The following is a 17,847-nucleotide window of genomic DNA, read 5'->3' as shown; positions in this document are numbered from 1 at the left end:
TATACTCCTCTTTGGAGATTCCCTGGTGGCTCAGATGGTACAGAGTCTGCCTGCAATGCAGGAGACCTGGGTTCGGTCCCTGGGTCTAGAAGATCTCCTAGAGAGGGAAGTGGCAGCCCACTCCAGTATTCTTGCCTGGAGGATCTGGTGGACAGAGGAGCCTGGCAAGCTATAGTCCACAGGGTGGCCAAGAGTCGCACATGACTGAGCAACCAACATTTTCACTTTTCACACTCTGCTCTGGGGGTTATCTGATCTTCCGCTCTCATTCATTGCTGTCAGTGGGAAATTTTGACGATGGAAGCACAGAACCCAGTGGGTTGGAGACTATGTTACTAGACCACCCACGTGACTTACACTAAAACTCTCCAAGACCCAAAGGGGACACACCCAAGTGTGTCACTCTGATCGGGCCTTTTAAGAACCCCCAGGGAAGTTCCAGAAAATTGGTTTAGAGTTATTAAGCCCTCCCACAATAAGGATATGATTATCATTATGTGTTTGCTTTGGCTCTTCACAGACTTCATAATTTGCTCAGGTGTCCTCACTGTCATGATTTTCTTCAGTCTTTTCGGAGGTAAAGAGCAACCAGAAGGAGGGTCATTGAACCAGCTTTCCATTTCAGCAAGCCCTTCCGGAAAGAAAAGCATTTGTGATCTGGAAATGGGGTCCAGAAAACATTTTGAAATTCATCTCAGCGGGTAGGGAGTCCCTGACACCCCGTCATTTCGGAGTGAATAGAACGTGTAGAGCACAGAGAACAACAAGCCAAGGAGGAACCGGTTGTGCAAAGAAAGAGATGGAAATAAACCTGACGGCTCTGAATGGCTTCTCGGGGCACATTGTGTCCCAGCCGGAGGAAAGATTAGCCAGGCTCTTGGCAGAACTCCTGCTATTTTAAGGCCTGAGGAGGCTGACACAGGATGGGTGAGCCAGAGAGCTGGTGTGGTCTGCGTGCTCAGCCAAGGAGTGACGGTGATGGCCAAGGTACACAGACATCCTGTGGTGAAATTGCCCTGGGAATGTTTGCACAGTCAGTGTGCAAACCAGCCAAGGGCTCTCAAAGCCAGGGCCTCAGGAGCTGACGATCTTCTCTGTTGTCTCTAACTCTTTCCCCTGGATCACCCTTCTCTTCATCCCTGGCTGCCCATCCCTTCAGTCCAGGCTCAGAGTCTTCTGTTCTCTCCTTCCTACACTCAGTCACTCACTCATCTATTTAATTTCTCGGTGCCAGGCCCAGGGTATAGAGTGGTAAAGCACATCACATAGACACTCATCAACTGAACCGTCCCCTAAGAAACCTTCCCTGGTGGCTCAGACAGTAAAGAATCTGCCTGCAATGCAGGAGACCCAGGTTCAATCCCTAAGTTGGGAAGATCCCTTGAAGAAGGAAATGGCAACCCACTCCAGTATTCTTGCCTGGAGAATCCCATGGACAGAGAGGAGCCTTGTGGGCTACAGTCTATGGGGTTGCAAAGAGTCGGACACGACTGAGTGACTAACACTTTCACTTTATGAAAACTGCCTTCCAGAAATCTGAACCACAATAACATAAGAGTCTGGTGATGGGGGATGGAAACCATGCTTCATGCCTCCTTCTCTCTCCCCTCATCTATTTTCCCTTTTTTCCTCCGTATCAATTCTTCCACCCTCCGCCCTGGACATTTTCACTCTGGGCTCCTTTTCTGTGCTCATCTCTTTTCTCCTCTCCTGTCCCCTCTCCATATCTCCGCTTCTCTGATTTCCACCCTTCCTTTTCCTCTTCCTGTCTGACCTTCCACCTATCCCTCTGTCTCACCCTGAACCCTGACAAGGCTTAGTTCTTGTTTTTTAAAAGACACTCCCTAGGCTTTCCTGGTGGCCCAGTGGTTAAGAATCTTCCTGCCAATGCAGGGGGACATGGGTTTCATCCCTTGTCCAGGATGATTCCACATGGACTGGAGCAACTAAGCCCATGCGTGCACCACAACTACTGAGGCTGTGCTCTAGAGCCCAGGCACTGCAAGTACGGAGCCCATGGGCTGAAACTACTGAAGCCTGGGTGTCCTAGACCCCGTGCTCTGCAACAAGAGAAGCCACTGCAATGAAAAGCCTGTGCACTGCACCTGGAGAGTAGCCCCCACTCTCCGCAACTAGAGGAAGACTGACTGCAACAACAAAGACCCAGTGCAGCCAAAATAACTACAATTAGTAAATAAACATAATTATTTTTTTAAAAAGACACTCCCCAAGGCTATTATGTTAAGTGAAATAAGTCAGACAGAAAAAGACAAGTACTGTATGACATCACATACACGAGGAATCTAAAAAAAATATATACAATAGACTAGTGAATATAACAAGAGAGAAAAGAGAAATAGACTCACAGATATAGAGAACACACTGCTGCTGCTGCTAAGTCGCTTTAGTTGTGTCCGACTCTGTGCGACCCCATAGACGGCAGCCCCCTGGCTCCCCCGTCCCTGGGATTCTCCAGGCAAGAACACTGGAGTGGGTTGCCATTTCCTTCTCCAATGCATGAAAGTGAAAAGTGAAAAGTGAAGTCGGTCATGTCCGACTCTTAGCGACCCCATGGACTGCAGCCCACCAGGCTTCTCCATCCATGGGATTTTCCAGGCAAGAGTACTGGAGTTGGGTGCCATTGACTAGTGGTTGCCAGTGTTTGCCGGCAACACAGGAGTAGGGCAAGGGGAGGCACAGATTGTTACTGGATGTAACGTAGGCTCATGTATGTACTGTACAATATGGGGAATATAGCCGATATTTTATAATAAATGTAAATGAAAAATAACCTTTAAAATTCTATAAAAATTTTAAAAATTAAAAGGAGGAAATTTCCTGATGGTCCAGAGGCTAAGACTCTGCACTCCCAATACAGGAGGCCTGGGTTTGATCCCTAATCTGGAAACTAGATTCCACATGCCATGACTAAAAGGTATCACATGGCACAACTGAAGGCCCTGCATGCTGCGATGTAGATCAGAGATGCTACACACCGCAACTGGGACGTAATGCAGCCATAGAATTAAATAATCTTTTTTTTTTTTAATTAAACAGAAAAAAAAGACACTCCCCACCACCCAGGCTCCACGGGCACACAGCCACACATCTGAACAGTCAATTCTCTGCTCTCACATTCCAGACCCCTCTCCCCCAGGGCATGAGCACGAGATTCTTATCATGCGGGAAGCCCATGAGTCCTGCCTTCACTGGAAGCAGACGCCAAGATACAAGAAATTCACAGGAGGTAGAGTTTCATGGTGAGTTTCAAAAACAAACCCCAGAATTCCTGGGAAGAGGTTAAAATGTGCTGGACACTGAGGGCATCATCTTAAGTGAAAAAAGCCAAAGACAAATATTATTGGGTCTCACTTATGTGTGGAATCGAATAAGAATGGGGGGAAATGAGTTCATAGATGCAAAGAACAGGGACTTCCCTGGCAGTCCGGTGGCTAAGACTCCACACTCCCAGTGCAAGGGTTCCTGGTTTGATCCTTAGTCAGGGAGCTAGATTTCACATACTGCAACTAAGAGGTTTGCGTGCTGCAACTAAAAAAAGATTCTCAAAGATCTCATATGCCATAAGCAAGATGAGGTGCAGTCAAATATATATATATATATATTTTAAAGATACAGGGAACAGATTAGTGGTTGCTAGAGGCAGGGTGGGGGGGGGGGTGAGCAAAGTGTGTAAAGATGGGCAAAAGCTACACACTCCCAGTTATAAAATAAATAAATCCTGGATATATAATGTATAGTGTGGCAACTATAGTCAATAATGCTGTATTGTATGTTTAAAAGCTGGTGACAGAGTAAATCTCAAAAGTCCTCCTCCCAAGGAAAAAATGTAGAACTATGTGAGACAGCAAATGTTAATCAGATTTATTTTGTGATCATTTTGCGAAATACACAAATATTGAACCCTTATGTTCTACACATGAAATTAATATAATCTTATGACTTATTTGGAAAGGACCCTGATGTTGGGAAAGATTGAAGGCTGGAGGAGAAGGGGATGACCGAAGATGAGATGGTTGGATGGCATCACTGACTCCATGAATATGAGTTTCAGTAAACTCTGGGAGCTGGTGATGGACAGAGAGGCCTGGCGTGCTGCAGTCCATGGGGTCTCAAACAGTCGGACACGACTGAGTGACTGGACTGAACTGAACTATACGTCAGTTGGGCTTCCCAGGTGGTGCTAGTGGTAAAGAATCTGCCTGCCAAGGCAGGAGACTCAGAAGAAACAGGTGCTATCCCTGTAGGTATTCCCCTGGGTTGGGAAGATCCCCTGGAGGAGGGCATGGCACCCCACTCTAGTCTTCTAGCCTGGAGAATTCCATGGACAGAGGAGCCTGAAGGGATACAGTCCATGGGGGTGGCACAGAGTCAGACACGACTGAGCAACTAAGCAGCAGCAGCGTATACCAACTGTAAGTCGATTTAAAAAAGAGGTTGACATGTAGGGCACATCAGCCAGGGGGCTCTTTCTGCACAGACTTCACCAGGGTGTGTGTGCCCGCCCTGAGGTACACACACACACACACACACACACACAGCCTGTTCCCTCCATCAGCTGCTGGCTCTGATTCCCACTAATTCTCCCTCCTTTTCCCCTCCACACCTCTTTATTCTGTGCCCCTAAGCACATACTCACAGGCACACACACTGTCCCCTCCATGTCAGTGCCATCGACTTACTCAGATGCTGCAAATTCGCCTCTAGTCGAGAGAGTCTGTCCATCACTGTCCAGTTAAGTTCAGATGGAGCAAAATGCAGCTTATTCTGGCGATCCCCCAGGATCAACTCCTGTATAATCCTCTTGGTGTAAAATATCAGGAGGAGATTGAGCGCAAAGACCAGCAGCAGCCCAATGCTAAGGACTCCGAGGACGCTTCTCCTGGGCATGTTATTCTGTCCCTGGCTCTGCTGCTTCCTGGGGGCTGAGGGTAGTGTCACTGCCCAGGCAAGCTGAGGAACACAATGAGCTGAGCCCTGACGGTGCTGGCTGCATAGAGGATACCCTGCCTGCTGAGCCAGATGTTCTCTGAGTAGGAAAGCCGTACCGGGCTGCCTGGTTCTCCCCGGGCAGCGCCAGGCATGCGGAATGTGTCATGGCAGCCGCCCAAGGATGGGCAAGTCACCTGGGCACACCTTATGCAGAAGTCAGGTTACTGCTTGCTCCTGGAGCCAGCAGAGGCTCTTCTCTCTTGGTTCTGTTTGATTTCATTTTGGTTCTGAATGTTTCTTCTCTCTGGTAGGAGCCCTTGGAAGACTCTCCGAAAGGGTGTGTGAGGTCTGGACCTGTGAGTGTAGCAGAGAAGAAACAGTAGGAGGGAAGAAGCCACTGAGTGAGAAGTCTCTGGACCACGTGCTTTTTGAGAGCAAGTATGGTGTCTGAGAGGTCTTTTTTACCGGTGGCTCAGTGGTAAAGAACCCTCTTGCCATTGCCAGAGACACAGGACATGCAGGTTCGATCCCTGGGTCAGGAAGATCCCCTGGAGGAGGAAATGGCAACCCACTCCAGTATTCTTGCCTGGAGAATCACATGGACAAAGGAGCCTAGAGGGATACAGTCCATGGGGTCACAAAGAGCTGGACACGACTGAGTGACTAAGCTCGCTTGCACATAGAGTCTTGAAAATTATAGGTCTGTAACATTTGTCACTTCCGTAAAACTTCCTGCAAGTTCTACCTAGAAGCAGATGAGTGAGCTGGAGGGGGCCCACTGGGGTAAGCCCCAGGGCTCAGACTTGCTTCACTAGTCACTGCCCAGCTCTGCACACTGAGGTGCTAGCCTCCGCTCACCCTCAGCTTCCGGTAACTCTTCTGCCCCACACCTTGCACCCACTATATGCTTTGGACAAATCGCCTGATTATCGTCATCACAGGCTAACATTTAAAATAGTTCCCCAGGGCTTCCCTGGTGGTCCAGTGGTTAAGAATCCACCTGTGAATGCAGGGGACACAGGTTCAATCCCCGGTCAGGGGCAATCCCACAAGCTTCAGAGCAACTAAGCCCGTGTGCCACAACTACTCTTGAGCCTGCTCTCTAGAACCCACGAGCCTCAACTACTGAAATCCGAGTGCCCTAGAGTCTGTGCTCCCCAACCAGAGAAGCCACTGGAATGAGAAGCCCCCGCTGGCCATAACTAGAGAAAGCCCGCATGCAGCAATGAAGACCCAGCAGAGAAAAAAATAAAATAAATAAATATTTTAAAAATAATAATAGTAAAATAGTTACCCAGAGCCCCAAAGTTCAAAGTTCTCAATTAAGGGTTGAATCGCTTCATAATATCATCCACTCTGTCCCAGGTCCCCAGACACAGCACATGCTGATGAGAGCTGAGGCAGACATGTGGATTAAAGCAAAGACATACAGTTTTAGGAAACACAGGTGGAAAGAAAAAGAACCAAATGAAAAGTAATCAGTTCTTTTGTTTTCATCAGTTTTTCCCTTGTGTTCACATGCAAATTAGAGTCAAAAGAAATTTAAAATGGCTGATTGCTTCCGTTTCTGATGCAAAGTAGAATGGACCCACTTGTCTCTATTCCTCTCCATTCAGTTCAGTTCAGTTTCTCAGTCATATCCGACTCTTTGCGACCCCATGAACTGCAGCACACCAGGCCTCCCTGTCCATCACCAACTCCCGGAGCTCACTCAGACTCACGTCCATCAAGTCAGTGATGCCATCCAGCCATCTCATCCTCTGTCATTCCCTTCTCCTCCTACCCCCAATCCCTCCCAGCATCAGAGTCTTTTCCAATGAGTCAACTCTTCACATGAAGTAGCCAAAGTACTGGAGTTTCAGCTTTAGCATCATTCCTTCCAAAGAACACCCAGGACTGATCTCCTTTAGAATGGACTGGTTGGATCTCCTTGCAGTCCAAGGGACTCTCAAGAGTCTTCTCCAACACCACAGTTCAAAAGCATCAATTCTTCAGCGCTCAGCTTTCTTCACAGTCCAACTCTCACATCCATACATGACCACTGTAAAAACCATAGCCTTGACTAGACGGACCTTTGTTGGCAAAGTAATATCTCTGCTTTTGAATATGCTATCTAGGTTGGTCATAGCGTCTTTTAATTTCATGGCTGCTATCACCATCTTTTTTGGACCCCAAAAAAATAAACTCTGCCACTGTTTCCCCATCTATTTCCCATGAAGTGATGGGCCCAGATGCCATGATCTTCTTTTTCTGAATGTTGAGCTTTAAGCCAACTTTTTCACTCTCCTCTTTCACTTTCATCAAGAGGCTTTTTAGTTCCTCTTCACTTTCTGCCATAAGGGTGGTGTCATCTGCATATCTGAGGTTATTGATATTTCTCCTAGCAATCTTGATTCCAGCTTGGGCTTCTTCCAGCCCAGCATTTCTCATGATGTACTCTGCATATAAGTTAAATAAGCAGGGTGACAATATACAGCCTTGACGTCCTCCTTTTCCTATTTGGAACCAGTCCTCTTCATTAAGAACAACCAAAAGCTCTGGCCACTGTACATTAGACTCTAAAAGGTGAAGAGAATAGAGCAGACCAGTTAGAGATCTTGAGACCTGAGGAAAAACTCAGCAGTGAGTTCCCTGGGTTCACTTTTCAGCTGAGAGGTCTTAGACTGAACACTGAGAAGTTGCCAACCTGTCCATGTTAACAGGCAAAGGCTATAAAAGCACCGAGAAATGCCTGCTGTCTATACACAAAGGAGCAGTCTAGCAAGACAGAAAACCTTCAAATAATAACTGCCCTACTCCAGGGATTTCTCTGATGGTCCAGTGGCTAAGACTCTGCACTTCCAGTGCAGGGGGCCCAGGTTCAATCCTTGGTCAGGGAACTAGACCCCATAGGATGTGCAACTCAAGATCCCACGTGCTGCAACTAAGACCCAGTGTAGCCAAGTAAGCAAATTTTTTTAAAAAACCGAAACAACAACAACAAAAAAAACTGCCCTTCTCCAGCCAAACATCCCTGAAAACCCATTGCATCAGGACCAGTCATCAATAAAGACCACATGGGAAGCCTTCACTTCTACCCCTCTTCTCCAGCTGTGACAAGGGGCGCCTTCTATCCCCCTTCACGATGGTGTCAGAGAGCCATAACTTTTGTCCTTGTTCCCTGTGGTGTCCGTAAGAACAGCATTGAAGTGTCCCTCCCTCTCTCAGCCAGTGTGGTGTCAGCAGAGAACTCAAGGGGAAACTGAGCTTCCTCCCTCCCCCAGGTGTCAATGGAGGCCAAGTGGGAAGCCTAGACTTTCACCCCTACCTGTCATAAAGAAGTGGCATCTCCCTTTGCCCACCAGAGCAGTGTCAGAAAGTCCTGCTAAAACAGAAAATTTAAACAAGATACAGAATCTCATGATATAATACCAAAATGTCCAGGATGCAATAAAAAAAAAAATTATGTGCCATACCAAGAACCAGGAAAATCTCAACTTGAATGAGAAAAGGCAATCAACAGACATTAACAGCAGTAGGACACAGATGTTGAAACTGTTTTATAAGGTTTTAAAGCAGCCGTTAGAAAAGTACTTTGACAAGCAGTTAACAAACGTGCTTGAAAGAAACAAAAAAAAATAGTAAGTCTCAGCAAAGAAGTAGAAAATCTCAGGAAAGAAATAGAAGACATAAAGGAGAACCAGATGGAAATTTTTTAACTGGAAAGTAAAATAAATAACAATTTTAAATGGTTTCTATTTGTCTGTTAGCTCAGTCGTGTTCAACTCTTTGTAAACCCATGAACTGTAGCCCGCCAGGCTTCTCTGTCCATGGAATTCTCCAGGCAAGTATACTGGAGTGCATTGTCATTCCCTTCAATTACAGTGTCTTAAATCCTCCTGGGGAAAAAAATGGTGATTCAATCATTAATAATGTCTGTCTTTTATTTCCCTCGCAAACAACCTCCAGCCAGACAGCAAACATTTCAGAACGGGTTGCTTTTGTCGATCATAAATGCTGACTTCTTAGAAGGAAATTCCAGCCCCCTTCCATACTTCATTACTAAAATTTCTGCTCATTCTATGATCATTAAAGGAGAGTATGTCCTCAATAGGTTAAACTGTACCCTTTCTTAACCAGTTACAAATATCTGCGTAATTTCAGAGGATTCATTCATTTGACAGGGAATAGGGTTGATGACAGTGGCTAAGAAAAAGCTGATTTGTGGCTTGTGAGCATGTGTTGGAAGGAAAGAGAAAATAAATATCTTGTAAGCACCTTCTATGGACCAGCCAATGGTAGGCGCTGGATGCATGTGATCTCATCTGGTCTCCATAATCACCCTGTGATGGGAGGACTATTATTCCATATCCCAGATAAGGAAACAAAATCAGAAGGTCAGGTTGTATTTGTTTCAGTTTTTTAATCATACTTTTTTATGCTATGGGGCTTCCCTTGTGGCTCAGCTGGTAAGGAATCCGCCTGCAATGTAGGAGACCTGGGTTCCATCCCTGGGTTGGGAAGATCCCCTGGAGAAGGGAAAGGCTACCCACTGCAGTATTCTGGCCTGGAGAATTCCATGGACTGTTACAGTCTATGGGGTTGCAAAGAGTCAGACATGACTGAGCATCTATCACTTTCACTTTTTTATGCTGTAGTTTTGGGGATTAGTACAGATAAACTGCAGAGTTTTTCTTTTGCACAGATATCCATGTTCTAATGTCCTTCCTGACCTCATGGACTGGTTGCCTATATATTTGTCATTATGGTAATGTGTATGTATGATGCAGAAACAAGAGTTCCAAGGCAAGAGTTTTTGACTTCAGCTGCTTAGCCAGAAGTGGGACTATAAGATCGTAAGATCCCTCCCTTCCCGCCACCCTGCTCACCAAAATCATAAGGTGAGCATAATTGTAGAGTAAGAAATTCACTTTAAAGATGGTCTTTCCCATCAATAATCAAGAGGCTTAGACAAGTTTTTCCACCAGAACAACAGAGGAAAGAGAATCACACTGCAGAATTAGCACTGTAAAATCTAATGCATTTGTACATAATTAGGAAGACCCAATGGCGTAGTCAATACAATTGATAAACACTTAACTTTGAGAAATAGCAGAGCAACAGGATTCCTTGCAATTAATTCATCTGTTCTGAGTACTTATCATAGAATAGAGTTGGGCCAAGGGAAAAAAAAAAATAGCCTGAAAAATGGACCAGTATAGGTTGCAGAACAAAGCAACACAAGAAGGGAGGATCTGTACTCACAACCAAAACCTGTCTGGCTTTTTTCTTTGTTTTTTTTTTTTTATCACACTTGGTTGTGAGAGTCATCAGAGACCTAGCAAGAAAGTCTTGGCCATTATCATCAGAACTAGAGTAGATGTAAGTTTTATGTAGCCCAGACTTGTCCTTGTAATTCACTTTCATAAACCTTTAAACTCAGTTCTTCAAATGTTATCTGATGGATGATATTTGAAGCACTATCTTAGTTACCAGCTGCCACCTGCCAGCAACAGCTCGGCTTCTGTTTCATTTAGGCATTCTAGTGAGACTTTAAATAATTCAAGGTGAAACTATCCATTTGGAAAAAAAAATGGAAGAAGCACTTAGGAAAAGATATTTAGGAATTTCATACAAGTGCTGGGTAGTTTGTTGGGTTTGAGAAAGTGGTATCTCTACCTTACATTGAATTTACTGAAGATTCAGCTGAAAACAAGGGCTTCCCAGGTGGTTCAATGGTAAAGCATCCACCTGCCAATGCAGGAGACAAAGACATGAGTGTTTGATCCCTGAGTCAGGAAGATTCCCTGGAATAGGAAATGGCGACCCACTCCAGTATTCTTGCCTGGAAAATTCCATGGATAGAGAAGTCTGGCGGGCTGCAGTCCATAGGGTCACAAAGAGTCAGACCCAGCTGAGCACACACATGCAGTTGAAAACATATAAGAAAACACCATGATGCTTTAAAAAAAAAAAATTCTGGAATCAATGTCTGCTTCCAGCTTTGATGAAGTATTTGGAATCAGATTGTCCCTTTTGACAAGACTATAAAACTGAACAAAATATTTGAGACACTGGTTTTCAGGCAGTAGGCAACAGTGAACTGTGATCCCTCAGAGAACGGAAACATGAGAGGAGGCCTACATTTACCCCCATCTCCCAATCTGAACACAATTTTGCAACCATGGGGGCAGGATGGTAAGCCCCAAGCAGAATCAGAGAGCAGAGTATGGGAGTTACTAAAGCATCTTTAAATTTCAAGGTAAGGAACCAAACAGTTCAAGAAGCTACATAGAAAGAGGGAGATTTCTGAGGAGTCCCTCCAGATTCCCAGACAAGGGAATGAGCCCAGGGAGAAACTCCACAAGGTCTAGTTAGGAAACTAATACAGCCGTGAGGCATAACAAAAATACTAGAGATCACACAGCCTTGGTAGATACAGGAATTCTGGTTGAGTCACAAAGGAGACATCTTGGTAGAAACACCCTGAGTATTCTGCTAAGACAGTAGGAAAACCACTGCTTACATGTAACAACCATGCCCAAAGATATAGGATGCTCTAATCCCATCACTTCATGGCAAATAGATGGGAAAACAGTGGAAACAGTGGCTGACTTTATTTTGGGGGGCTCCAAAATCACTGCAGATGGTGATTGCAGCCATGAAATTAAAAGAGGCTTACTCCTTGGAAGGAAAGTTATGACCAACCTAGACAGCATATTCAAAAGCAGAGACATAACTTTGTCAACAAAGGTCTCTCTAGTCAAGGCTATGGTTTTTCCAGTAGTCATGTATGGATATGAGAGTTGGACTGTAAAGAAAGCTGAGTGCCAAAGAATGACGCTTTTGAACTGTGGTGTTGGAGAAGACTCTTGAGAGTCCCTTGGACTGCAAGGAGATTCAACCAGTCCAACCTAAAGGAGATCAGTCCTGGGTGTTCATTGGAAGGACTGATGTTGAAGCTAAAACTTCAATACTTTGGCCACCTGATGCAAAGAGCTCACTCATTTGAAAAGACCCTGATGCAGGGAAAGATTGAGGGCAGGAGGAGAAGGGGATGACAGAGGATGAGATGGTTGGATGGCATCACCGACTCATGAGTTTGGGTAAACTCCGGGAGTTGGTGATGGACAGGGAGGCCTGGCATGCTGTGATTCATGGGGTCACAAAGCTTCAGACACGACTGAGTGACTGAACTGAACTGAACTGAACTGAAAACCCACTATGCTGCTGCTGCTGCTGCTGCTAAGTCACTTCAGTCGTGTCCTACTCTGTGTGACCCCAGAGACAGCAGCCCACCAGGCTCCCCTGTCCCTGGGATTCTCCAGGCAAGAACACTGGAGTGGGTTGCCATTTCCTTCTCCAATGCATGAAAGTGAAAGTGAAAAGTGAAAGTGAAGTCACTCAGTCATGTCCGACTCCTAGAGATCCCATGGACTGCAGCCTACCAGGCTCCTCCGTCCATGGGATTTTCCAGGCAAGAGTACTGGAGTGGGTGGCCATTGCCTTCTCCGGAAAACCCACTATCAGTTCAGTTCAGTTCAGTTCAGTCACTCAGTCGTGTCCGACTCTTTGCGACCCCATGAATCGCAGCACACCAGGCCTCCCTGTCCATCACCAACTCCCGGAGTTCACTCAGACTCACGTCCATCAAGTCAGTGATGCCATCCAGCCATCTCATCCTCTGTCATCCCCTTCTCCTCCTGTCCCAAATCCCTCCCAGCATCAGAATCTTTTCCAATGAGTCAACTCTTCACATGAGGTGGCCAAAGTACTGGAGTTTCAGCTTCAGCATCATTTCTTCCAAAGAATACCCAGGACCGATCTCCTGTAGAATGGACTGGTTGGATCTCCTTGCAGTCCAAGGGACTCTCAAGAGTCTTCAACACCACAGTTCAAAAGTGTCAATTCTTTGGCACTCAGCTTTCGTTATAGTCCAACTCTCACCTCCATACATGACCACTGGAAAAACCATAGCCTTGACTAGATGGACCTTTGTTAGCAAAGTAATGTCTCTGCTTTTGAATAGATACCCCACGTCCAAGGTAAGAGAAACCCAAGTAAGATGGTAGGTGTTGCAAGAGGGCATCAGAGGGAAGATACACTGAAACCATAATCACAGAAAACTAGTCAATCTAATCACATGGACCACAGCCTTGTCTAACTCAGTGAACCTAAGCCATGCCCGTGGGGCCACCCAAGACAGGCGGGGCATGGTGGAGAGGTCTGACAGAATGTGGTCCACTGGAGAAGGGAACAGCAAACCACTTCAATATTCTTGCCTTGAGAACCCCATGAACAGTATGAAAAGGCAAAATGATAGGATACTGAAAGAGGAACTCCCCAGGTCAGTAGGTGCCCAATATGCTACTGGAGATCAGTGGAGAAATAACTCCAGAAAGAGTGAAGGGATGGAGCCAAAGCAAAAACAATACCCAGCTGTGAATGTGACTGGTGATACAAGCAAGGTCCAATGCTGTAAAGAGCAATATTGCATAGGAACTTGGAATGTCAGGTCCATGTATCAAGGTAAATTGGAAGTGGTCAAACCCACTATCAGTTCAGTTCAGTTACTCAGTCATGTCTGACTCTTTGCGACCCCATGAATCGCAGCACGCCAGGCCTCCCTGTCCATCACCAACTCCCGGAGTTCACTCAGACTCACATCCATCGAGTCAGTGATGCCATCCAGCCATCTCATCCTCTGTCGTTCCCTTCTCCTCCTGCCCCCAATCCCTCCCAGCATCAGAGTCTTTTCCAATGAGTCAGCTCTTTGCATGAGGTGGCCAAAGTACTGGAGTTTCAGCTTTAGCATCATTCCTTCCAAAGAAATCCCAGGGCTGATCTCCTTCAGAATGGACTGGTTGGATCTCCTTGCAGTCCAAGGGACTCTCAAGAGTCTTCTCCAACACCACAGTTCAAAAGCATCAATTCTTCAGTGCTCAGCTTTCTTCACAGTCCAACTCTCACATCCATACATGACTACTAGAAAAACCATAGCCTTGACTAGACGAACCTTTGTTGGCAAAGTAATGTCTCTGCTTTTTAATATGCTATCTAGGTTGGTCATAACAGAGACCAAAACAAGTCTCAACAGTATCAAGGTAAGTTTCCAGTATATTGACAGCCAGAACAAAGCTCAACATTCTTTAAAGGAAAACAACACAAACAAGATGCTTTACAAGGATTCATTCACAAAGTCAAGGATACAATTGCAGATTACTGGACATATGGAGAAGAAGAAAAAATTAAAACACAACTCAATAGAAACCGACAGAAGAAGACTCAGATGTGGTCATTCAAACACTAGGACTTAAAAATGGCTATTATAAAAATGTCCAGGAACTTAAAGAAAGAGATGGGCATATGAATGAAGAGATGGTGAACTCTCAATGAAAAAAGCAGAAACTCTAAAAAGGAACCAAATGAGAATTCTAGAATTGAAATTTATAAGTATCTGAAATTAAAAATTTACCAGGTGGACTTAATAGCAGACTGGCAACTTCAGACAAAAAAGATCATAAATTTCCAGAGCTATAAATAGAAATTATCCAATGTGAAGGAAAAAAAAAGATTAAAAATGATTTTTAAATCATTTTCTTGAGCTGCGGTCTCTTCTTCCTTGTTTCATTTCCTTTCATGCATCTCTTTGGCTTGTCTCTCTTTCCTTCGAATATCCAGCTCAGCAGAGAGCTTTCTGGTCTACTGGAGACCGCTTGTTAGAACATCTTGGCATCATTCTCCTCCACATTTGTAGGTTTTTATTCCTTCTTTAATTGCCCCTTTCAATCTTTCACTGCGTATTCCATGTATTATTTTCCTGCCTGAATGATATGCGGGGCCCTTGCCTTATTCTCCTGATCCAGCTGTTGTTGCTTGTTGTTTAGTCACTAAGTCATGTCCAAACTCTTTGCGACCCCATGGACTGTAGCCCACCAGGCTCCTCTGTCCATGGGATTCTCCAGGTAAGAATATTGGAATGGGTTGCCAGTTCCTTCTCCAGGGGATCTTCCCCACTCAGGGATCAAACTAGGGTCTCCCACACTGAAGGCTTTTCTCATTTGGATTTGTTCTTCATTTAAGGTTTGGATGGCTTTATCACTATCTAGGAGGGCCTGTTTTGTGAAATTAGTCAAGGCCTCTACTTTAATTGTAATATCTGTTGTCCCTATAGAAGGTACAAATAAGGCAGCAATAGACTCATAAATTCTCCAAGCCAGGCTTCAGCAATATGTGAACCGTGAACTTCCTGATGTTCAAGCTGGTTTTAGAAAAGGCGGAAGAACCAGAGATCAAATTGCCAACATCTGCTGGATCATCGAAAAAGCAAGAGAGTTCCAGAAAACATCTATTTCTGCTTTATTGACTATGCCAAAGCCTTTGACTATGTGGATCACAATAAACTGTGGAAAATTCTGAAAGAGATGGGAATACCAGACCACCTGATCTGCCTCTTGAGAAATTTGTATGCAGGTCAGGAAGCAACAGTTAGAACTGGACATGGAACAACAGACTGGTTCCAGATAGGAAAAGGAGTACATCAAGGCTGTATATTGTCACCCTGCTTATTTAACTTCTATGCAGAGTACATCATGAGAAACGCTGGACTGGAAGAAACACAAGCTGGAATCAAGATTGCCGGGAGAAATATCAATAACCTCAGATGTGCAGATGACACCAGCCTTATAGCAGAAAGTGAAGAGGAACTAAAAAGCCTCTTGATGAAAGTGAAAGTGGAGAGTGAAAAAGTTGGCTTAAAGCTCAACATTCAGAATACGAAGATCATGGCATCCGGTCCCATCATTCATGGGAAACAGATGGGGAAACAGTGGAAACAGTGTCAGACTTTATTTTGGGGGGCTCCAAAATCACTGCAGATGATGACTACAGCCATGAAATTAAAAGACGCTTACTCCTTGGAAGGAAAGTTATGACCAACCTAGATAGCATATTCAAAAGCAGAGACATTACTTTGCCAACGAAAGTCCATCTAGTGAAGGCTATGGTTTTTCCAGTGGTCATGTATGGATGTGAGAGTTGGACTGTGAAGAAAGCTGAGCGCCGAAGAAGTGATGCTTTTGAACTGTGGTGTTGGAGAAGACTCTTGAGAGTCCCTTGGACTGCAAGGAGATCCAACCAGTCCATTCTGAAGGAGATCAGCCCTGGGATTTCTTTGGAAGGAATGATGCTAAAGCTGAAACTCCAATACTTTAGCCACCTCATGTGAAGAGTTGACTCATTGGAAAAGACTCTGATGCTGGGAGGGATTGGGGACAGGAGGAGAAGGGGACGACAGAGGATGAGATGGCTGGATGGCATCACTGACTCGATGGACATGAGTCTGGGTGAACTCCGGGAGTTGGTGATGGACAGGGAGGCCTGGCGTGCTGCGATTCATAGGGTCACAAAGAGTCGGACACGACTGAGCAACTGAACTGAACTGATACTCATACCATTGAAACATAGACTTATCCACCTAGCATGTAAATAAGGTAGATTTACCAGGGCTTGTTGTGGGTTAGGCTTTATGGTGCCATGGGCAAAAGTGAATCCCAGTGTGCATCGGCCTACCCAGCCAATTGCTAACCAAGGCCAAAGGTTAGGCCCACAAAGCCATTGGGTTCCATTGGGCGCCACCCAGCGGATTCCAGGGTTATATTTCCAATCAGAGCATGGCCAATGGATGGACTGGTTGGGGTGGTATGTGACCTCAAATGTTCGTTTACATTGTTCAGGGGATAGGTACCCCCTATATTTTAGTTCTTTTGGGTCTAATGCATGGTCACCAAGCCCTCTGTTTGTTCTTTTTGTTCCCAGAATACGGTGGTGGGAGTAATTAATTGATCCTTTTCTGGGGTCATCCAGAACTATTCATCCCAGACTTGGTAAAATTGTTCAACATACCTAGAGGCCTGTCCTCCCTTGCTGGTCAGGGAGATTTTTTCCTTTTTGTTCTTTAAATATGAGTTATAGGCTTTTGTTACTTCTGTGAAACTGGTGTTTACATCAAATGTCACCCAATGATCCACGTCTATTGACTGTAGGTCTGGCTTACACCAAGAGAGCAAGGAGAGATTATGATTGACAAGAGAAAGGAAAGTCTCTTTTTGTCATTCCAGAAAAGAGCAGAGTGGTTTAAAATCTTGTTGGTGGAGCGGTGACACCCACCAAGGAAGTCCATCCGTCACAGAGAGAGGCATAGCCCCACATACCCAGTAGCTGGAGGTGTTGTGGAAGTCTGAGTAGGAATGTGCCCATGACATGAAAACATTGTCCTCAATGGAAATGGAAGTTAAATTCAAAATCACGTTGATGAGGCCAAGCAGCAGGAGTTGATTATGTGGCTTCATCCTGAAGGGGTCATCCAGGATCTTCTTTTCCTTCTTCTTCTTAAGGATGATCTTAGTCTCTCGAGGGTCAGTGGGGTCCCTCTGCTCAGTCCACCCAGCATTTTCTGGGTCTGCGTGGTATGTTCTCTTCATCCTCATGTGGTGGATCCAGGGAGTGATACCTGCAACTTTAACTGCCATAGGGGTGGTTAGAACAACAGAGCATGGACCCTTCCAACGTGGGGCCAAGGAGTCATGTTTCCACTCCTCGACCCGCACCTGATCCCCGGGCACAAATTCGTGAATCTGTTCCCCAAGGGGGAGCAGCACCCTTTCTTGTACAAAGTTAGTTACCTGATTTATTACCTTACCCAGTTGTTCCATCTGCTGCAAAATCTCATCTCCCCTTACCTGAGGCAAATTTGTTGACACCTGTTTTATTATGGGAGGGGGCCTCCCATACACAGTTTCATATGGAGAATAGCCATGGGGCTGTGGGGTCATCCTGAGTCTGAGCAGAGCCATCGGAAACAAGTCCCCCCCCCCAAAGTCAGTCTCTATGATCCAGTTGGAGAATGGCTCTTTTAAG

The 17,847-nt window shown here is 45.4% G+C and overlaps 1 protein-coding gene, 1 non-coding gene and 1 pseudogene across 2 annotated transcripts in view; 1 reads left to right on the top strand and 2 right to left on the bottom strand.

The window, feature by feature from the left end:
- GALNT8 (polypeptide N-acetylgalactosaminyltransferase 8) overlaps positions 1 to 5,285 on the bottom strand; it is a 37,253-nt gene extending 31,968 nt beyond the window's left edge. Inside the window, exon 1 of the mRNA XM_006053548.3 lies at positions 4,701 to 5,285. Within this exon, the coding sequence (XP_006053610.3) occupies positions 4,701 to 4,908 (208 nt within the window). The 5' untranslated portion in view covers positions 4,909 to 5,285. The remainder of the gene's footprint in view (positions 1 to 4,700) is intronic.
- LOC112584377 lies at positions 4,956 to 17,504 on the bottom strand (annotated as a pseudogene).
- TRNAG-UCC lies at positions 7,757 to 7,829 on the top strand. The gene has a single exon. It is a non-coding gene; the product is annotated as a tRNA-Gly (tRNA).
- Positions 17,505 to 17,847: the final 343 nt, after the last annotated feature.

Source organism: Bubalus bubalis, chromosome 4, assembly GCF_019923935.1.
Source record: "Bubalus bubalis isolate 160015118507 breed Murrah chromosome 4, NDDB_SH_1, whole genome shotgun sequence".
NCBI lineage: Eukaryota > Metazoa > Chordata > Mammalia > Artiodactyla > Bovidae > Bubalus > Bubalus bubalis.
This window is presented reverse-complemented; position numbering and strand designations above follow the sequence as displayed.